The following is a 23,220-nucleotide window of genomic DNA, read 5'->3' on the forward strand; positions in this document are numbered from 1 at the left end:
ATCTTTGATTTAGTACTTCTTGTTATTACTACATTATTTTAATCTCATTTTCTCTGAGATTTAACCAGGGCAGCCCCAATGTCAGCTCTGGTGGGAAATCAAAGCAAAAAAATGCATTGCTCAACAGAGACTTATACAGATAGTTTTCTTCTCTGTTTTAGGGGGAAAAAATTAAATAAAAAGTTTGGGAGTCTAGAGCCATAAGAGACTGAAATTTGTAGGGCCACTGTCTCTCTTCCTCTCATTCCTAGCCTAGGCAGAGCTTGGCAGAACTTTCTCTTAACAGCCGGTGGTGAGAGACGTGGTAAAGAACTGGTCAAAAGCATTCAGTTCCTTTGTAAAAATAGTAGCCCAACCCTTCAAACCTTCCCCTACTCCGCGCCCCACCTTCATAATCGAAAATTTCTAGATGGTATCCTTAGACTAGGTAACAAACATTAGAAAAAGTCTTGGGGACTTCAATGGACGTGTGCGTTCGGACTCCGAAGTTAATTACTTAGCTCATAGGCAAACCTCCATGAAATAGCTATTTCTTTTCAGAAATCACTAATTTTATGGGGTGGGGGATGTTAGTATTTTTTAATGGGAAAAAACCGAACAAAATAGTTGGATTCAATTGGAAAACACGTCTAAAGCAGCGATAGTTCCGACAACTTTAGAGCAAACAAATCTGATTTTAATTTAACTACTGCTTGCTAAAAAATTCTAAGGTAATTCAGGACTCAAAACTCGTTCACTTAGCAACTGAACAGAAGCCTTACTTTCTCTTCACAATTACACTCGATCAAAAGTGGATTAATTTTAAAACTACTCAATCGTTTGTATTTACTCTCTTCTCTATTTAACTTCCTTTCCAAACGCGACTGCAGTGAAATTGGGATACATGACTTTAACTGGAGAGGAAAGTAAGCAAAACTAGGAATCTTCACAGTAAAGATTTAAAAATCCCTAAGTGTTTAACAGAAATTTACAACGAAGAACTGGCGGAAGGGGGAAGGGTAAATTCTCCCTAGCTCATTCCCTTCCCCTCTAACCACCCTCACTCCCTACCAGTGAACCATAGTGCTCACAATTCAGTTTTTAAAGAAAGGAAATAAATTTTCTGTTTAGATTCGACACCGATCACTTAGACCCCAATAATATCTGAATATTACCTGCCTTGAGCGGTTCTATCAAGAAGCGTAAGAGAAATCTTAGAGAAACCGAATGCAAGAACAACAACAACAAAAGGCAATCAGGACTAACGCGTATTAGAAATGCTTTTACTTCTATTTACCTGGAGGAGAAAATGGAAAGAAAAAACGCCCCTCAAAACACAGCACTTCCTACCCCAGTTAAATTCTCTGTCCCCAGTCTTTGGGTCACGTCCATCTGAAGGAATGATGTTTGTTAGCTCGAGGGAGCGAGACAGACTTCACACAGCTCCCGCCAGATGAGACTCTCTCTGTACAAACTGATGCGGACTGATATCCAGCTGATAACCCCTGGGGAACGAGTTATTTTAATTCCCAGTCACTTTTCCTGCTAAGAACCGTGTTGATTTGTGCCCAGTTGTGATAACCATTTGGAGAGAGAAAAGAAAGGAGAAAATATGAATACTCAATTCTCACCGAGACCTGCCAGAAGGGAGACTTACCTGAATTTGGAGTGGGGTGGAGGTGGGCGTGTAGAGGGATATTTAGAAGACCAAACTGAGTATACAAAACCTGATAAAATTTATGGTTACTATTTACGCCTGAATATGGGAGCATTTTTCACTCACCTGATCCCATACACTTACATGTTCACTACTAGCCTGAATTGTAATAACAAGGGAGTGGCGGACGTGAACTTCACGGAACCAGATGAAAGATTGAGACAGAGACATAGTTGAAGAGGGAGAAAGAGAGTGGAGACAGGGAGAGAAACTGAGATGAGGCACAGAGAGAAAGGGAGAGCTGGTTAATTTAGCAGTGGAATTATCCTGTAGCTGTTTTAGAAACCAAATTCCCCCACTAGTGACAAGACTAGCAATCCCGGGAACCCCGGGGAAGCGGGTACTAAAGGTCTAAGGTCGGAAACAAACTTAAACCAACAGCACTCCCCGCCCCCCACTCGCTAGTAGCCAAGACCATCCCCCATTGTCGTGTTTAATTTGTGGGGGTGGAGGGAGTGAAGAGAGAAGGAACCTGATACCAATCGAATTTTCTCTTTTAGTCGAAATATTTTATTTGGTATATTTCTCTCCCTGTTTGTTTCTGAGTGGACAGATTGGGAAGAACCCAAGGGGAACTTTTTTTTAAGGACGGTGTGGGTATCGGGCGTCTCTAAGGTGGCAGGGTTGGGGTGGGTCTTGTGGGACACTTATTGACATAGAGACTTTAGCGGTGGATCTCAATCCTCCCACCTGTGCCCCTCAGGCGTTTGGAACCCGAGCTGCTAGCCATCCAGCACAGCTCCGATCCCCTGTACTCGGCGTAGTGGAACTAGTCTTAATTCTGGGACTGGGCTGGGACTGGGCTTCGCGGGCTACTCTCCTTCCTCACCCCACACACTGCAGGCTCTGTTCGAGCTCAGCCTCTTTCTCTAGAACACGCACAACGTCCCCTCCCCCTCCTCCTCCCCTCCGTACTGGTCCCCTCCCCTGCTCTTTGGATCCCTCCCCTCCCCTCCCTCTCTCCCTCCTCTTCACCTCCAGAGCCTAGCAGCTCAGAGTGAGCCGAGAGGGCCCGCTGGCTGGCACCCTTCTGGCGAGCGCTGTTTGTTTAGGGCTCTGTGAATCCAATCAGGAGCAGCAGGCTGCAGTTTTCCGGCAGGGCTGTGAGAGGCGCCTCCTCTCTCCTTTTTATACTTGAGCAGCTCATTGCCGCACACCCGGGACTCTCGCCTTCGCTTGCTTTCCTCGGCTCCAGCTCCTAGCTCTCGGGATTAAACACCACTGCAACCAGCCTCGATGCAAATCGACCACACTAGGTTTGGTTCGTTTTTCTCCCCCTGTCCCCCATTCCCTCCCCTTTTCTTCCCTTTGCCACCCTCCCTTTCCTCTTTTTAGTCCCCTGCTTCTGGCCTTGCCGTTTTCTCAACTCCTGGGGGGTGGTGGTCAGAGGGGTGGGGGAAGAAGAAACACACTCCCGCCACCAGAAAGCTACGTCCAGGATTCCGGGTGGGTCCTTCGCTTCCTTCTTCCTCGATGTCGGTAGCTGCTGCCGGGTTTTCCCAGGACAGAGCCTCCCGCGGGCAAACTTCGACTCTTTTTCTGAGCCTGAAATACTTATCAGCTCACACAGCCTTATCTGCGAGTTATCTCAAAGGGAGAACTGGGGTGGGGGGGGTGGGAGGGGTGAGCCCAGGAAGGGGGAGCAGACAGGCGGGCAGACAGACTCCTTTTACTCTCTGCAAGTGGCGATTGTGGGTGCTGTTACTTTGACTACGGTTATCCTCCACAGTCCGAAGGGATTTCAGAAAGCAGCCTCCGAGGAGGTGGGACTTTCTGGTTTCTTCCGTGGCTCGCTGTCACTTCACTCTTCTTTTGGGCGGACTTGGCTCTGGGGCGAGTTTCTTCCCTTGTGCCCCTTTTCTTCCCCCTCTTTCCCACTCCCCTCTTTTCCTTCCCTCCCATCCCGTAATTATGTGATCTTTTTGTTGCATGTGAGTATGGTCTTGGTGTGGAATAGATGGGGTAGAGGGACCAGGGCTACAAATCCTGTAGGAATGCTCGCGCGTGAGTGTGTATGTGTGCGCGCGTGTGTAAGTGCGGTCGGCACCGCAGGGCTTGTTGATCGTGGAACTGTGCCATTTCTAAGGTGTGCAATGGCAGCTACAGCGCCGACTGATGAACAAGGTTTGGGCTTGAGTCTCAATCCTTGTAACTATTGAGGCCCGCAGCTGATGGCGTGGCCTGGCACAGCCTCTCACCAGAAGGTAGTTGGCTCCATTTGGGCTCCCCGTCGCCCCCGCCTCCCAGTCTCCTAAGTCCTCTCACCACTAGTGCTCATCTTGGGATCTCTCTCTTTTCTTTCCCCCTCAACCCCTCCCTCTTCCCCACCCTCCTCCTTTCCTCCATGTCAGCTAGGAAAACTCTAGGAGAGAAAGTCCGCGGTTTCGTTTTCAGGGACAGGTTGCTTTTCTAGGGCTTTTGCTAGCTTTTACCCGGGGAAACCTTAGACACAGTCACCCAGGCCAAAGATGGAGTGAAAAGACAGGGACTAGGAACCCCCGAGTGCATGCCCTCATACACATTCTCTTAAAAAAACCCAAAAACCCTTGTGTTTTTCTGATCCCCTTCCCCAAGGGGAATTAATTAACTCCCAGCCAAAAAAGCTGCCTAAGCGAGACTTCACTAGATTGGACCGTGTCAGGGACCCTCTAGGGCTGATATTGGGTCCAGCAAAGGATGCTGAAGAGGTTGAGGGCAAGAGGCGCGGTGGGGGTGGCTGGGGGTGCGATGAAGTATTGGTTATCTCCGGGTGCGAGTGTGCAATAGATTACTGCTGCCCCAGTCCAAGCCTTTTTTTTTTTATCTCTTCCCCCCCCCCCCATGGTAGGAGAAAGGGGGCTTTTCAAATGACTGTTGAAAAAAGAGGAGAGAGATTTGGAACGCTCCCTCATTTTCTTATTTGGTAATATTTCGGTCTCTCTCTCTCTCTCTCTCCCTCTGGTTTCCATCCCCGCCCTCCCTTCCTCCAGGAGCTAGCGGAGCTGCTAGGTGCGGCGCCGGACCTTGGATGGCCTTGACTGACGGTAGTTGGTGCCTTTTGAAGCGGTGTGGGCCCGGGGCTTCCGACGCCAGCGACTCTTGTCCCTTCCCAGCGCGGGAGCCCTCTTCTCCACCTTCCCCCCTTTCCTCTTCTTCCTCCTCTTGCTGCTCCCGGGGGGGCGAGCGGGGCCCCGGCGGCGCCGGCTCCTGCAGGACGCCCCAACTAGACCCGGACGGGGCCGGGACCCAGGCTCGATCATTGTTGCTCAGCTCTTATACCCCACACCACTTCGGGCCCCCCCACGGCCCTTCTGCACCCGGGGTTGGGGGACAGGGGAGCTCCCTGTCGGGCTGGGAGGATCTACTACTCTTCACTGACCTCGACCAGGCCGCGACCGCTAGCAAGCTGCTTTGGTCCAGTCGCGGCACCAAACTGAGCCCTTTCGCAGCTGCGGAGCAGCCCGAGGAGATGTACCAGACCCTCGCGGCCCTCTCCTCCCAGGGACCAGCGGCTTACGACGGCGCGGCCGGCGGCTTCGTGCACTCTGCTGCCGCGGCCGCAGCGGCGGCTGCAGCGGCCGCCAGTTCTCCTGTGTACGTGCCCACCACCCGCGTGGGCTCCATGCTTCCTGGCTTGCCTTACTTACAAGGCGCTGCCAGCGGGCCTCCTAATCACCCTGGCGGCGGGCATCCCGGCTGGCCCCAGCCTTCAGCGGATAGCCCCCCATATGGCAGCGGTGGCGGTGGCAGCAGCGGAGGAGGCAACAGTAGCACCGGGGCTTCGCATACTTCTGCCCGCTTCCCTTATTCGCCTAGCCCTCCGATGCCCAACGGCGCGCCCCGGGAATCCAGCGGCTACGGGGCCAGCGGGAGCAGCGCAGGGAGCGGCAGCGGTGGGGGAGGCGGCAGCGGGAGCCTTGGGGCCATGGGCAGTCGGGAGCACCAATACAGCCCGCTGGCCGGGCCTCGGCCCCTGAATGGATCTTACCACCATCACCACCACCACCATCACCACCCGGGCCCTTATTCGCCCTATGTGGGTGCGCCGTTGACGCCTGCCTGGCCCGCTGGCCCCTTCGAGAACTCCGTTCTACACAGCCTTCAGAGCCGATCAGGGCCTCCGCTCACAGTGCCCCGGGGTCCAAGTGCAGGTAAAGTCCACAAAGCACCCCAAAGGCTGGGTCGGCGGTGAGAATCGGAAGGAAGCCAACCAATTGGATGAGTGGAGAATAGAGGGAAAAGGGAAAGGAAGCCAGCATACTGAGCTGAAGGGGAGCAGTCGGGGTGGTAGAGTTTATCAGAAGCTGGGAAATCGCTACTTGGAACGTTTAGCTTAGATGCTGGGGCTATGGGCTCTTTCTAAAATGTAGTTACTAGTACCCCCTTTTTTTCCAGGCAGTTTTGTGTGTGTGTGTGGTGTAAGTGTACTTGAGGGCACTCAGCTAAGTTATACTAATCTGGGGGCATTGTTATGTTTAATTAAAAAGGACTGTTTTCATTTAGCTTTGTATTCAAATATCTAGGATTTTATACATATTCGGGCAGGGGGCAGGGTGTTGTGTGACTTGTGGAAAGGGGGAGAGTATTAATTTATTTTGGTTCTTGGAAAAAACAGGCCTTGCAAGATAAACTCTCCCAAAAATTCTCTCCTCCATCTTCAAAAAATTCTCTTACCCTCTCACCAACATTTAGGGGTTTGCTATGAAAGTTGGGGAATTCTACAGCGAAGATGAGATTTTTGATTGACTGACTGGACCTTCAGGGATTTAGGAGGGCTTGGAAATTTTAATTATCCTCTCAGCCTTCCAATTCCCACAAACACATCAATTTTCTTTCCTGAGGAATTTTATTTTATTTTTAAAAAATATTTTAAGGGACTACACAGCAGTAAGGGATCGAATTTAACTTGTCTTCTCCCTGAGTTTCTGGAGACAGAGGAGCAGAGGTTAGCCAGTCTTGTCTTGGATTATGGGGGGGGGGGTACCATTTTCAACTGATAAATATACTGCAGAGTTGGCAGCTTGGGTGATTATTCCCTGAAATCCTATATCATTAATTTGCCGTTTTTTGAAGGAGACTGTCCTGCTGGTTGGTGTAAGTGAAGACCCCTGGGCCTTAGTAGCTGAAATCTGCTAGGCCTGCTTTGGGTTCCAGTGTTCATATTCACTGACAGGCCAAGTTTGGGTGTCTGGGGGTGCTCTTTGGGCCATTCTGATGGATAGATACTGAAGGGCACCTTCCGTTTCAGTCCGAACTGGACATTTTTCAGTTCATATGTTCTTTCTAAGCATTTAGGGCAATTGACCCATACAATAATTACTAGGACACTTAAACTGAACCAATCTCATTTATTTTTCATTTCCATCTAAGCCTTTCTCAGTCCTTCCAGGAGCACCATTCTGACCTAATGTTTGATAATCTGACAGATTCAGTGGAATATATTTTCACTTTAGGAGAAGGCGCAGATAGGAGCATTGATGCCAGAGAAGGTACCAACTAGTGTCAGATGCTCATTCATCTATATAGCTTCTTAGCGTTCTCCAAATACTTTCTTAGGTCCAGATGTTAAAAGTTGAAGTGTAAAAACAAACAGTTATGAAACAGACAAATTCTGGCATACCAAGCCCCCAACCCTTTAGAGGTCACTACAGGCATGGGTTGAGGCATCTCAGTGTATGGTGTGACTATGAAGTAAAACCACTAGTTCCAGTAGCCACAGGCCAAAATCAATTTTCTTATTTTATTTGGAGCAGATAAATTGGAGACAATTGGCACTGTCTTGCTCCCTGTCACCTCTCATACTTTTATTTGCCCTTTTGGTACATTCCCCCCTCCTCAGCTATCATTTAATGTTCATATGTTGAAAATCACCTGCATAAAAGCGTGTGTGTTGTTATATGTGTGATTTGCATGGCACTAACTAGCCACAAAACTTTTCCACTTCCCCACCCACCCACTTAAGATGACATGGGGGTCCTAAATCTGCATGGAAACAAATCCTATTTGTTTCTAGGAATGAGAATATAGAACCTTTTTAAAAAAGGAGATGGTAGTGCTGATTGGTGGAGGTATGCTTGTATTAGAGGAAGACCAGAAAACAGTGAATGCAATATATTTTTAGATCAATATTTAGCAGCTAAGGCAATTTATTGACAAAGAATGCTCCTTTATCTCTCCTCCTTTTCAAATTATTCTGGTATTTGATAGGATAGTGTGTGTGAAGATAGTTTTCTAAAGAGCGCTAAAGAAATCTTTGAATAAGCAAATTATTTTAAATGAAAAGATTTCTATGATATCTGTAATAGACGCATGGTGGCTTCTAATTTCAAGTAACACATCCATCTCAAACTTTGTCTTTTCTGCTATCCACACTCTTATCTTACCTTTAGGTCTTATTTTTCCAATGTGAGCAGATAACATTTGCGGACAAAAATTTTTTTTTTAATTGAATGTTGAAAATAGAATTATTAGGAATAGGGCTTAAAGAAGTTTTCCACGATTTGGAGAAGGAAAGCAGAGAGAACTCCCTGACTAGAAGGAAGGAGAAACTAAATATCCCTCTTTTCTTTGATCCCTAAATTGCAGGTGTCTCAATAACTAATGTCTTCTAAGGGCCAGTGTTACACTTAGCTAGCTTTCCACATCTCATCTTCTCCCTCCACCTTGGACAGATAGAGTATACTCATGAACAAGAGAACTAAAGCACGAACGAAAATCTTTTTTTCAGCATGTACAATTTAGAGTTTTGGAATCTAACCCATGTTCCTCATCCCTGGCTCCGGGGTTTCCTGTGAGGTAGTAAGTAGAGGACTCCGTTCAGTCGCCTTGGTCTTTCAATTTGCCGAATCTGCCACAACTCATTCTAATCTCATGTCCTTTTACATAATGATTCTCTTGTGGTGAACAGTGTGTAGTTAGTGATCACAGTTTAGTGAACACAGCCTGAAGGAAACCAAAGGAACCAAGACCTGGGGTGGTTTTTCCTGCTTTGTCTTAAGTCATTACTGTGTGGGCTCTGACCTTGGGGAAGAGGAGTGATAGAGATTGATTTACACAAACGTTGGGTATTAAAATGAATGAATGAAACTGCCAATTGAATCCAGAGTCCTTCCTCCCATTTTAAATCAAAAGTAGAGTTTAGATTTGTAGATGCATCTAAGCCAGATAATAATGGAAAACCCCAACAAACCAAACAGCAATCAAATTGTAAAACGAGTGTTTGATTTTCCTTGTGAATCTAAAAAATGAGTGAAATTCACATTAATATCTCAGTCAGATTTGGGGCATTATTAATATTCGTATTCTCTATAGGAGACTGCATACTTTCTGCAATTTCAAAATGATATGTAATGTGAACAGTGCAAAAAAAAATATAGGGAGAGGAGAGAATTTTCAAGGCAAAGTGAAATACTCCCTCTAATAGGTACTCTGAAAGGTAACATTTTAAAGTCAACAACCAAGACAAATAACTGTTTAACTTCAATGTCCTTGAAGTACTAAGCATTTTTACTGATTGCGGAATTCAATGGTAGCTTTTAGTGAGGAGAACAAAACCTTTGCCAGTGAAAACCTTAAAAACTGCGTTCTCTTCTACAGGATATTTAGTTCATTTCTGAAAGATGGAAAAAGAATCTTTTATAAGGTTTGTTTTGTAGATGAAATAGTGCAGTTTACTAATTGCAAACCTTAAGCTTATTTAACTAACCTTACAAGGAGCAGTGAGTAGAGTTTTTGTTCTTATTGGATAACAAGCAGTAAGAGGGAGTAAAGTCTGGTATAATAATTGATCAAGTGGTAATTTTATAAAGTATAAAGAAGCAGTCCAGAATTTCCAGAGAGAGAGAGGGATAAATAGAGAAAATGTGTCATCTACAATTTAAGGAACCTTAATGGTAAAAATATTTACAAAGATTGAGCTACATCTTCTTCGTAAAGTCTTCCTCCACGAAGAATCTGTTTATCCATCCATTCACATTCAGTTGTTTGTGTGTAGGGGAGAGTAATAAAATGTTACAACTATTTGCTCTTAATTAGTGGTTTTTATTAGCAGGTTTATTTTAACTGTGAGTCAACAGAATAGGCAAATCTGTGAATCAGGATTCCAAGAACATCTTTAATAGATCAAAATTTTAGTCTGGATGAGGCTAGATTTATGCGGCAAATTAAAATAAAAGAAAGGTTGGGGGGAGCGATATTTAATGCTGTCAGGCATAGTAGTTTTGAAAGGGGAATAAAATGTTAATGTTACAATGAAAAAAGAGGTTAGAGGCAGCTCTATATACCTCCCACTCTTTAAAATAGCCACTCTTTAAAATATAATTGTTTTACGGAGAAAGAAATGTTTTCAAGTAAGGTGTTTTCTCTTGAGCAAATCTTTTAGACTCTGTCCCATTAATGTTTATTTGGCTGATAATTTTTTCCTTAAAGGATATTGGTTATTTTTCCAATTAATTGACTAAGTTTCAAGAAGAATGACTACAGTTTAGAGAGAAAGAATCCCACCTGAGTAGGAAAAAAAAATTCTCTACAAATAAGTTTCATTTCAGCAGTCTTTTACTGAATTGTTGAAAGAGAGGAGGCAGCAGTAGAAACATTTTTTAAAAAACCATCATGTTATGCTTCAAAAATGTTTTAAGGTAAAATTAGGAAAAGATAAAATGCCACACTGCCTCTAATGTACTTTTCCCAGGTTTTGGGAGTGATGGTACACAGATCTGTGTTAATGTTTAATGACCTCTTCTGGATTGGCAAATAATCTCATTGTAACTGTGCAGGCTTCATTCTTGAAAGTGTTCAGTCTAAACTTGAAGAAAACTAGAGTGGGATAGAGAGGAGAGGGAATATTGGTATTAGTAACAGGTTCTCCAACCAAAGAACCTTCGTTCCTCTGGAATCTCTCTTTCTCAACAAAAGTATGCCAAGACCCCTGTTTTTTTTTTCCCCTTTAAATTGAAAACTATATAACAATATCAGCCTCCTTTTGTACAGTTTCCAGTGTGGCTACAAGATCAAAATTTCATTAACACTCCCCTCCCCCCCGCCGTTATAACTTTGTCAAATGCCAGGATGGTGTTGATCCACCAAACTTGTGGAATAAAATGCTGGAGAATAGCTAGTATTGAGCAATAGAAATGGGAATCAGACCTTCAGTTTCACTGGTTTAGGGATCTCCCAGGTGAGGAATTCACTCTTCCAGTGAAGATTGGTACTTTCTTTGTCAATTTATGATCTTAACTAGAGCAGAGCACCAAACTTATGGAGGTGGGGGTGCTATACCTAAGGATCCTTGGGTGGTGAGTATTATTAGATTATATTTTTATTTTATTTATTATTTCCCAATTACATTTTAATCTTGGTTCACGTCATACTGGCAGGTAGGCCAGGTGATTGAAGCCCCTGGCCTCCAGTTCTGAGAGGTTATTACTGTTCAGGTTCACACAATCAGAATTTTTTGGAATTGAGACTTAAACCTAAATCTTCCTGGCTTCGAGGTTGTTCTCTGTCCCCCACTGGAATGGGGGAGTTCAAGGAAAACAGGTCTTCTTTAGAGTAAACCCTGAATAATTTCTGATTTGGAGACTACCTTGGATTGTTAAGAGAAAGGAGGAGCAGAGAGAAAGATTGCAGTCGAATTTCAGAGGGAGCAAGGTAATTTTGTTTATAACTCCATTGGTTTAGTAGGGAGAGCCATTTAATTTCCAGATTATTTGGAGGAAAGCAGATAAGGGCAGCAGCTGCCACCTTATGTCTTTAGTATAGGCTACATCAAAGGAGATGTAGAGCTGAAAACTTAGAGATCCCTATTAGTTCAGCCCCATTCATTTATAGATGTGGAATCTGAGGCTCTGGGAGGTTAAGTTTTTCTTTCAAGTTCTTCATCAAGTTAGTGTTAGCTTCTCAGTCTCTAGATATTTGTATCAACCCTTGTCTTTTTTCTTGTTCCCTCTTGGACCCCCCCACCCCCACCCCAGAACTGCTGGAGGATCTGTCGGACAGTCGAGAATGTGTGAACTGCGGTTCTATCCAGACACCCCTGTGGAGAAGGGATGGGACAGGCCACTACCTATGCAATGCCTGTGGGCTCTACAGCAAAATGAATGGGCTGAGTCGACCCCTCATCAAACCTCAGAAAAGAGTGGTAAGTGGGAACATACGTAGAGCAGCCTATGTATGATTGAGGGAGCATTCACAGAGCAGCCTACATATTGACTGAATCCATATGAGGTTGAATTAACCCTTTTCCCTTTGCTGTGGATATCCCAGAATTCGGAGCACCCTGAGTGGCACCAGGAGATATGGGAATAGAGGGAAATCCTGTGGCTAGGACGTAGCCAGACAGTTCTCACAGACTTGTTAATAAGTAGGGGAGATAGAACGGACATAGAAAGCTGTTTAATTCCATCTGGGGCTGTGTGGGGCTGGGGCTTCTAGGTTAAACTGAATTCAAGCAGGAAGGAAAGAGGTTTGAGATGATTTCCCATGTGCATTCTTATTCACTTCTAGATTCCCTTGTGAGTTATCTCTTAGGCCAGCTTGCTTTTGGGTCCTTTTTAGGTTCCTAATTCCACTTTGAATTAAACATCTCCAGCTTTGATGAGTAGAATACTACGCATTCTTTTTTTTTTTTAGGGGGGGGAAGGTGTTGGATTTTGGCAAATCTGGGTCATTTTTGCTACCATTTTTTGAATTACTATTAGCTGAGACCTTTGAAACCTAGAAATTACAAGTCTTTCAAGTTTATGATGCTGAAAAGCTCCAGATTTTTCTTCAGGGATCAATTTCACCTCTGTGTGGAGTCTCTCTCTTGGTAAGAGAAGATTATTACTGCTCTATTTACTGGAGAAAACACATCACAGACAGTCCTAGTAAAACGACGGAACAACATTTATTTTAAAGAAATACCCTAGTCTCTAATGCATTTTAAAGTAAAACATTTTTCTCTAGGATGCTAGATTTCTTAAGTTTGTAGCTAATTTATTTGTTATATTCTAATTAGCTGGAGCAAATGCAACACTTTATTGTGCTAAATAGATTAGATTGAAATTGCATCACAATGGAAGTCTGTCACCTTATAGGGAGGCAATTAGTTTATGGGTTTGTTTCTAGTGTATTTAAAATAAAGTGGCTAAGGTGAATTTAATGAGTGTGAATGTATATGGTTAAACTTAATTATAACTTCCTACAAATTAAACCTCCCACAATTTATTGCTTCCCCGAAACGGCACTCTTTTAAGAACACAGTAAATAAGTACAAGGATATGGGGTGGGGAGCATGGATGTTGCTATAATATATTATATATAACTATATATAATATATGTATGTCTTCCTGGAAAATGTTACAAGGAAATTTTAATCTTTCCACATTTTAGTTAATGGATGATTTAGTTAATGATGAAAGCAATGAAACTACATTTATGGTACTGAAAAGCCATATTGAGTTAAATCCTCACTGAGCTCTGAAGGGTGATATTTTCTCCAATTTGGGTCCCAAACTTCACTGCCAAATAAGTTTGATCTATTCAAAAGAAAGATTCAGGTTTTGATAATACCATTGGTTATACAAATTTTGTGTATATGTACCGATAGCTAAGATTGCTTTTAGCCAGTGAAGAAATGTAGGGGTAAGAATTGAGAAGAAAACATAGAAAAAAAATCCCAGAGTTGACTTGTTTTCCTTCAGTGTAACAGGTGTTTTAGTGGAAACCAAGGTCAGCCAATATAGCTAGCAACTAGGCAATAAATGGAGCCAATGAGAGGGTGTGTCATGAACAATTAGTAGTCATTGTAGACTCCTTATTTATGGTCGCAGTGGATAGAGGATACTTCTTAGAAACTCAGTGCTATGCTTAAGTTTGTTTAACCTGCAGTACATAACCAATCACAGTGAATTTGACATTGCAAAATAACAGATTTATGGTGTAACTTGAATTCCTTGTTAGTGATGAATGTAACAGAGATCACTTGTTACAAGGGACTTTTATAACCCATTCACCTTCATTTCACATGTTTATGAGGACTGGCTTGACTTATGATATATGGTCAACAGTCATAAAATTTTTTTGTAATAGTGGCAATTTCTGATGCAGAGTTATTTCGCATTGCTTCAAATTCCACTGAAAACTCATAAATAACTTATTTACAAAATGGTTCTTGCTGTCACTAATTTACTAACTTCATATACTCCTAAAGAGGAAGCAATTATCACTCTTAACCCCTTCTCATTTGTTTTTTGGAGGTGGAGGAAAAAGTAGTGAGCTGGTCACATCTTAACTCCCTCAGTTTCTCTCACATGCTTATTTTTGTCATCATATCAAATATCACTCCAAATATTCATCAGATCAGCCAGGCTCATAAATTTAAACCTGTGAAAATCAAAACTGATTTTTAATGTGAAGTTTAATTTTCAGTTCAATGCACTGCTTGATAGGTCTACCAGTGGCATACTTTTATTTTTTTCTTTATGTCAGATCTTGAAAGAATGCTAATAGAAGCAGAATATAGAGATATAGAGATACACATGATGCTCAGTTTTTCTTTGCAGTTTAAGGTCTTTCAAAAATTAGTCTAGTATTGATCTGGCTTATTCTGTCCTGTGTTTGCTAGCATTCTCAGTGTATATAAAAAGATGAAATCCTTTAGTCCCTCTAAATTAAATGTTTATCCCTGATAATATGGATTATAATATCTCACATTTATAGAACTTCAACTGTTTTCCTCATAATAAGTTTGGGAGGCTGGTAGTACCTCTGTTATTTAACATTACTCATTTTATAGATGAGGAAACTGAGGTTCAGAGAGGTAAATGATCTGCCCAGGGTCACAGAGTTTCTAGTAAGTGCCAGAGTTGAGATAGGGAACCCTGTCTCCTTACAGTAGTTTATTCTTTCCACAACCTCAGGTTGTCTTTGAAGAGTTAGGCTTCTGTATTCTGATAAACTTTCAAAGAGTTTTGCCATTTTGTTGGTAGATTTATTACACTTTATAAGGTACTCTCTGGGTCTTCACAATGACTTTTTCTTAAATTAGAAAAATGCAAATTAAATGCAAATTAAAATGCAAATTAAATTATTTGCATAGCTAAGTTTTATTCCTTTACCGTACAGTTTTTTAAAATCAGCATAAATAAGACAATGTTAGCCACTAGCGTTAAAACAAAGAAAATATCTACATTCTTCCTCTGACCATCAGAAGAACAACAAATTTAGACAGGTAATAATAAAGATAACAATTGAATATAGGGCATACAACATACTCTTGTCTTTTGCTCTATACTATATAGAGATAATATAGCTCTTTCCCTATCCCTTCCCTCCTTGATCCTACATTCCTTTTGTCAGTCATTAGTTTGTTCCTTTCTGAAAAATACCATAATTATCTTAATTCTGCATTTGAGAAAATGAAGATGAAAAGTTCAAAGGGCCTCAGCCTAAAGTAATTCAGCAAATAGTGGCTCCTCAGAGATTGGGTTTCCCAACACTTCACCTAGATATAGTGATTGACTATTGACCATCCCAATAGGAAGGATGGTCATATTGTGTCCTTACCTAATCATAGCCAGTTGTAAGTTTGGAATATAAAATGCACTTGGTAACCTTTTAAACTGCAGACCTGACTGTTCCATTTAGACAAAACAAAAGCAAAACCCTCAAATATCAACAGCTAGAAAGTATTTCCAAGTTCTTATGAGAAAACACCGTTTCAAATATATTCTCAAGGCAATGGTGCTACTAATAGCTTTAAGCCAGAACCAATTACCTCGATATTGCACGGATACTTATCAACGGCTATTTTATAAAACAGAGTAATACACCATAGCAAATCTGCTTATCAGCTTTGCGAGATAAATCATACTATATAAGCATGTAGTCTTGATCCAGGAAGAATTGTAACTGATTAATTTTATTTCCTGCTTTTGCTTTTTTCTTTTTCTGGGTATTTTAGTTCCTACAAAAACTAAAAGATGTGATTTGCCAGTGTCAGGGATGCCAAACATTAAAGGACACAAACAGATGGATATTTCTCCCAAAGTTTGATTTATTTGTTCTTGTTTCTAGCCTTCAACACGGCGGCTTGGTTTATCCTGTGCCAACTGTCACACCACAACCACCACCCTGTGGCGTAGAAATGCAGAGGGTGAACCTGTTTGCAACGCATGTGGGCTCTACATGAAACTTCATGGGGTATGCCATTTAATGTGGTTGTACATCACTGATGCAATTGAATGTGGTTTTACATCATCAAATATGCAGTTTGGCTCTGGTAAGATTAGTATGGGCCCAATGAACTGAAATGTTAAAAACAAAAAGAAAAGAAGAGAAGCATTCAGGATATTGTGTTTGATAGAAATGTCAGACCTCTTTCACAAAGGTAAAGAAAAGCAGGAATAGGTAAGCAAGCAAACAAAAGTTCTAACAGAATTGTACAGACTGACCGGTTATGAGTGTGAGAAAATCAGTAGAGCTTTTTAAACTTACTTTGTGTATGTGTCTGTGTGTGTGTGTGTGTGCTCGTGCGCGTGCGCTAAATAGGTACAAGGTATCAGTGTTTTTGTTAACAATTCTAGCCATTTTCATTTTGAAACATGACAAAATACCATCAACATGTAGAGCTTCTTTATTTTAAAGGGTGGAAAGGCATAGCATATAGTAATAAGTATGCAAAAGTTATTGAAATTGTAAATTGGATTTACAGTTTTTCTCTAAAATGAAAAATTTAATCTATTGCCTTTCTCCCCCTTCCCCTATCCCCTCCATGGTTGATTGGAAAAAAATAAGTTAAAGTGAAGAAATAGAGATGTTCTGTTTAGCAAATCATTCCTTTTTTTTTTTTTTATGAAAAGATTCATTAACACGAAGCTTCATTATTTTAAAGGGATCATGGGGATAGATTATGTAAAAGTTATTGAAACCTCAAATTGGGCCTCCAATTTTTCCTTAGAATGAAAAATTAATCTCTTGCTTTTTCTTCTCAATAAGCGGGCTGATTGAAATTACACACACACACACATACACACATGTATGTATATATAGTATATATATACACATATATACAGATATACACGCTAAAATGAAGTAGTAGAGATGTTCTGTTTAGCAACTCATTACTTTTTTTTAATGAAAGAAGTGTATATAATATTGAGATGGAGACGGCAAGTGATGCTAGCTTTGCACATATGAAATTCTATTGCAAAACTGGTAGAACTGAGCTTTTATAGGTGTTCCTTTTACCTGATAGATGCGTCTGAAAAAGTTAGTTGCAGCTACAGTTTGATTTTTTTTTCAATGAAGTATTTACTAAACTTTAAGTTATGTGTGGAAATTTTTTTCTCCCAGGTCCCCAGGCCACTCGCTATGAAGAAAGAGGGAATTCAAACCAGGAAGCGAAAACCAAAGAACATAAATAAATCAAAGGCATGCTCCGGTAAATATAAGAAAATAGAATATTTTGTTGCAAAATCTTTGCCAAAGTTTAGAAAGGAAACTATGTATAGTGATGGTGTTAATTATGTCTCTTTCAGGTAACAGTAACAATGCAGTTCCTATGACTCCAACTTCCACATCTTCTAACTCCGATGATTGCAGCAAAAATGCTTCTCCTACCACACACACCACAGCCTCGGGGGTGAGTGATAAAAAGGCTATAGTACCTTTACTTCTAAAGTAGAGTTCTCTGTAGTTTGTTATCTCAGCTTTTATCTTATCTAGTGGTTACAATAATCTAAACCTACAGTTTAGTTTAGTTTAGTTAGCTGATACTCCAATAGTTTTTTTTTTTTTTTGAGGAAATTACATTTAAAGGTAAACATATGACAAACTTAAGTACTTTACAAACCTCTTAATTAAGATCCATATCATTTTTATGGTTAAATTAACCCATGTGAAACCAAGAAGTTTTGGTTTGAAGAGCCTTAAATTGTTTTACTTCCAAGTTTTTATCTGAGTCTAGTCACGTGTACCACAAATATAGATCAGAAAAAAATACCAGGTCAACAGCCAACTGGAATCTAGGACTGATGGTACTTAAAAAGTCAGTTACCATGGCTTATCAACTCTTGCTTTAATTATTTATTCAAAGTGTGGTATACACTGAACTCTATTTCTGCTTTCGCCCTAGAGTCTTGCCCTCAGCTGTGTAATATCTTGGTTTTTTGTATAACTTTCTTTTTTCAAACCATGTTAGTGAAGTCACTTGTCTTTAGCCTCATAGAAAGACTGTGGGTGGGTGAGTGGTAGGTAGGTAGGTAGGTAGGTAGGTAGTCAGCTGGAGGAGCAAGTCATTGTTGAGAAAGCAAGCCATAGAGGTTTAAGTGAGCAGAACCCAAGGCTTCTAACTCTTAACTGATCTTTCTGTTAGATGCCAACTTGTCTTAAAGATCCTATTTTTTCTATTTAATTTATAATTTGTTGTCAGAATATTTAAAAAACCCTAAATCTATGATAATGTGTCTTAAGCTTATCCTTTATTGAAAAACAAAACTCAAAATAAAAATTGTTGCTTAAAATGATTTTTTTGGGTATGTCTCAATGTTCTCTAACCCAAATTCCTTCCAGCTGTTTCATTACTGAAATATGCAGCTTCACTGTAAAAGTTTCAAAAAGAGGAAAAAAGGGAACCTTTTCCATTTGCTTTTGTTGTTTGTAGATGCATCTTAAAGAATATTTATTGACTTTAGAGGAGAAGAACTTGAGATGATGATTTTACAAGGAAGATAGAACATATTAACTTTTGAAGATCTTGAGTAGAATGCATTAAACATGGGAAAAGTAAATACTAAAAAGACACTGAAAATTTCTTCTTATTCCAGCCCTATAGAGCTATGATTATCTCCATAAATCAAATAATACGAATCCAGTTTGCTTTAAGCTTTATTATTGAGAGTTGAACAAACTTTTTTTTTGTCCAAGGCATTCTATGTCAGTAGACAATATTGCACAGTCGTTAGATAATTGCCAACCTTATTTTATGTTTTTATTTTGTAAGCTCCCCTCTCCATACCCAGCTTGCATCTCCCAGCATTATAATAACAGGCACATTTGCCCAACAATGGGTGTTGGGAAATAGAAACCATTCAGATAGAGAGTAGTTTATCCTTTTGTGGTTCCTATTTTAAAATGTCAGAATGAACGACTAGCGATTGAAATCTATTGCCCTCAAGGGGAAAAAAGCATACTTAGCAAACATATCTGTGGTCCTAAGAAGCAGTGGAATGTTGACTCAAGTCGCTTCTGTTTGGTGTCCTTGGATTTGAATACGAAGGTCTGCCCCAGGGGTGGGGTTTTCTTGTCACAGGTCTGGTCAGCAGTGGTTATTATTAATATTACTTTTAGTAAGCCACGTTGTTGCTATCAGCCCAGGGAGGGGAGAATATGGCCCACCTGGTAGGGAGCAAACTTTGGAAGACTGCAGAGGATTTTGGCTACTTAGTCTTCTTTTCTTTCCAGAGTAAAGGTCAGTTGCCTGTTTAAGGGCCAGGAAAGGCAAAACAACACATGGGCTTTTGGAGTTGTTTGGAGCTGTTTGGAGAAGGACAGATGAGCTTCATCACCAGTTCCTCTTCTGTTGCAAACCACATGTCCACCATGCTGGGCTGGGTCATCATGCCACCACTAGGTCCATTAGAGCCTGTAGCTGTTAGCTTTAGGCTGGGTCCCATTACTGCATGGCATGCTCATGGAGTAAGCGGGAAGTAGGAGATGTACACAGACGCATGCATGGCTAACCATCCTCCCCACACAAAGTTCCTTTACGAATATTTCATAAATGGAGATACTGATAATCCCAGTTAGTGGTTTTGGTCATCATCTCATCTCTACCCACTGCCATTTGGAGAAACAATTGCTGAATTTTGCATATACATATCTCACGTACATATACATGAGATAACAAGTATGTGTTATCTCCCCTCTTGGAGTGACACTTCTTTGAAGGTAGACTGATTTTTTTCTGTGTATCCCCAGGGCTTGGCACAATTTCTGGCATATAGTAAATAAGAGCTTATATTCTTGTTGACTGATTGAGAAACCTCTTTCTACTACTTGCTTTCACTGCAAAAACATGCTGTCCAGAAATAAAGTTTTTGTGATTCTTAGGCTTCTAGAGCTCTCTTTTCTCCTCTTTCTTTAGCCAAACTGACCCTCAGAATATCATTAATATCCAAACCTTGACATCACCTTTAGGGGGAGATTTGGGGCATTATGCATCTTGGGGAACTTTGCATATTTTAGGTTCCATATTGTAGGTTTTCCTTAAATCTTCTCTCTGACTTGAGTATCAGCCACTATAGATGAGGAGGGAGATGAAGCTTGAGGAATTCCAGAGGCTCTAAATTACTTAAGAGAAGGAGGGAGACTTGTCTTGGAATAGGGGTCATGGTTCTTTTGGTGCTTCATTGGCCGTTGTACTATTGTCATTAGTGTCTGCTGAAGATGAGTTGGCAGCAATAGCAGTACTCTTTTGTGTCATTTTCCCAAGTGACCTTAGTATGCAGGGTTATAGGACTATTTATAATTTTGTGGCTAATTTTTGTGGATTTTTAAATTCTCCCATCATCAATCATTATTCAAGAAAGAGACCCATTCATTTGCAGAGGAGGAAACTGAGACCCAGAAGGCTAAATGACAGAGGAAAGGGCACAAAAAGCTGAAATTCAAGTCTAGATCTCTTGATTTCTGGTCCAATACTATTTCTACTGTGACACAGAAAGCCAAGTTTCATTAGTGTAGTGGAAATATCACTGCATTAGAGGCAAAAGAATCCTGGGCTAAAATCCTGCCTCTCACCCTTATTTAATTACTTTGTGGAAATTATCTAATTTCAGGGCTGGAAGGGACTGCAGGGGCTATCTTGTTTTACTTGTATATGAATACTAACCTACGCTGCAACGGGCTCAAGAAGTGATCATCTGACTTATCCTTGAAGATCTTTAGTGCTGGAGAACTCACCACCTCTGAGCCCATTCTATTTTCAGATAGTTCTAATTGTTAGGTATTTTATTCCTATGTTGTGCTGAAATCTAACTCTTTGCAATTGCCACCCATTTCCCCACAGAATAAATAGTCTTCCTTTTCTACATGACAACCTTTCAAACATTCGAGGGAAATAATCATGCCTCCACCTAAGACTTCTCTTTGCCAGGATTAACATACTGAGTTGCTTCAGTTTAATCCTTATATGTCATAAACTTGAGGGCCCTGATCAGGATGAATGCCCTTCACCAACCTGGTTACCCCTTTCATTACTGCCAGTTTATCAGTGTCTTTTCCAATATAATGCCTATAACCGGACATAGTATTCAAGGGTAGTTTTTTTCGGGGTGCAGTATAATGGACTTTCTCCTTACTGGCCCCAGTATAACAATATATGCAGGGGCTTGCTAGAGTCAGTTTGTACCATCTTGAGCTGATTGTTAAGTTTTCCATGTGAGCTTGTACATATCAGAATTGATTTTATTTTTTTTATTGTCTAGATTTAGAAAAAAGTGGAGAAAATGTTAATAATGCAGATTAAAACTGTTTTTTTCCCCCAGAAAGCCTGTTGTTAAACGTTATGAATACACTAAACCATACCTCTCAATGTAGCCAAGGAAAGTATTCACTTTTTTGGAGGCCATATTTCACTGTTTGCTCCTGTTGAGCTTGGAGTTCACTAAAACATTTAAACTTTTCTAACATGATCTGTCTACTCATGTCTTCATATTGTACTCATCAAGGTGATTTTTTGAACCCATCTATAAGACTTTACATTTATTTATGTCTTTTGAAAGTCATCTCCTTAGCATTAATTTTAACTTGTCAAGATCTTGGCTCACTGACTTAAGTCTGCTTATTTTAGTCTTCCCTCTCTCCTTTTTCTCTTTTGGAAATCAGAACAACAGATGCCCTACTTTAGTCCTTCAGTCCCTCTCCCATGTTCCATGCTCCTTTTTCTTTCAAAGAGCACTGACACTGACATTTGTCTATTTTTTCAGTATCCTGGAGTGTAATATAGTATATCTAGGAATGGTGACTTGAACTCATCAGAGACATCTGAGTATTTTATTACGTGTTTAATTATCTTCAGTTTCAGCTCCCTATTATTATCTATTTTTGTTCTGTCCTTTCCAACCTAAATATCATTCTCTTTAGCAGGAAAAGTAGAAGTAAAGTAAAAATTGAGCATTCTTCCATCATCTGATATTGTTTCCTTCACCCTTAGCAATATCTGTTTTTTGACCTCTTTCCTTTAATATACCTAAAACCCTATTTTTCACTAGCTTTTTTGCCAACCTGAGCTCATTCTGAATTTTGGCACTTCAGACACAATTCTTCTAGGGCTATGGCATTCTTTTGTATTAATCCTCTGTGATCCCTACCCATGCTTCTATATCCTATATGTCTTTACAATTTTTTAAATTGGTCTCTGAGTCTTCTGTACATCCATATCACTGTGGTGTGCCCACATAAGAGTAGATGCAGAAATGAGACAGCTCAAAGGAAATGCGGGATGTGCAAAGTTAGAGAATCCATCCCAAATGTTCACACAGACTATTTGTGTCGCACCTGCGGTAGAACATTCCCAGCTTGCATTGTTCTGATCAGTCACAGTTGGACACATTGAAACTTAACTAGCATACTGGTGTCATTTTGGTCCTCTTCAAGAATGAAGGAAAACAAGCAACATACACACCAGTCTCTTTAGCCATGTCCCTCTTTCCCTCCTCTTTAGAATAGTTTCTCCTTGTGTTTTCAGAATTTCAGTCTTCAGAGTTACCTATCTGACCTTGCCTGGAGAATTTTCAATCACTGGAATCTCTTATTGCTTTCTCTATGAAATCTGTTCTTTCAAAATTTAGAGTGAATGATACCTGGCTTTCTTCTCTCATTTGTCACAAATAGTAATATGGTGTGTGTGTGTGTGGGGGGGGGGGCATTTCCCCTGCAAGGTTCCCATCATCTCTACTTTGGCAACTAGTTCCTTGTTGGTGAGAATTAGATCCCAAGAAAGAATTTTCCCTCATTCTTTCCTCCACCTTTTAAAGGATAAAATTATTATTAAGACTAGCCAAGAAATTATTACGTATTCTGCCATTTTGAGAGAGAGAGAGAGAGAGAGAGAGAGAGACAGAGACAGAGACAGAGACAGAGACAGAGACAGAGAGACAGAGAAATATAGACAGAGAAAGACAGAGATCGAAATGGGGTGAGGGAGAGACAGAGACAGAGAAAGACAAAGACAGAGACAGAACTAAAACAGAGAGACTTGGCATCTGTGTTCCTCATCTTTTTCATTTTTCTGTCCAGGTAATTTGTAGTGATTTGTAGTGTGGTCTAGTGACCACATTAGTAATTAGATGACATTATTAGTCACAATAATGTGGTCATTAGACCATTAACAAGCTCTAATGACCATATTATTTCTAATTCTGTCTGATATGATCTTCAACCAAATGTTCTCCAGCATGTTTTTTGTCTTCTTGTTCCTAGATTTCCCCACATGGCTTTATATGTCTTATTTAATATACAGTGATGTTCCACTCCCCATCCCCAACACTTATATTTAACCCATC

At 41.0% G+C, this 23,220-nt stretch overlaps 1 protein-coding gene across 4 annotated transcripts in view; it reads left to right on the plus strand.

The window, feature by feature from the left end:
• Positions 1 to 2,683: 2,683 nt before the first annotated feature.
• GATA6 (GATA binding protein 6) overlaps positions 2,684 to 23,220 on the plus strand; it is a 43,076-nt gene continuing 22,539 nt past the window's right edge. For 2 of the 4 annotated variants that reach the window (XM_072604374.1, XM_072604375.1), the window contains exons 1-6: positions 2,684 to 2,957; positions 4,666 to 5,826; positions 11,647 to 11,813; positions 15,731 to 15,856; positions 17,009 to 17,096; positions 17,194 to 17,297. In XM_072604374.1, coding sequence (XP_072460475.1) covers positions 2,933 to 2,957; positions 4,666 to 5,826; positions 11,647 to 11,813; positions 15,731 to 15,856; positions 17,009 to 17,096; positions 17,194 to 17,297 — 1,671 coding nt within the window. In that variant the 5' untranslated portion in view covers positions 2,684 to 2,932. Of the gene's footprint in view, positions 2,958 to 3,373; positions 3,460 to 4,665; positions 5,827 to 11,646; positions 11,814 to 15,730; positions 15,857 to 17,008; positions 17,097 to 17,193; positions 17,298 to 23,220 lie in introns of those variants that run through there. The other 2 variants (XM_072604376.1, XM_072604377.1) reach the window with 2 other exon arrangements.

This window comes from Notamacropus eugenii, chromosome 4 (genome assembly GCF_028372415.1).
Source record: "Notamacropus eugenii isolate mMacEug1 chromosome 4, mMacEug1.pri_v2, whole genome shotgun sequence".
Lineage (NCBI taxonomy): Eukaryota > Metazoa > Chordata > Mammalia > Diprotodontia > Macropodidae > Notamacropus > Notamacropus eugenii.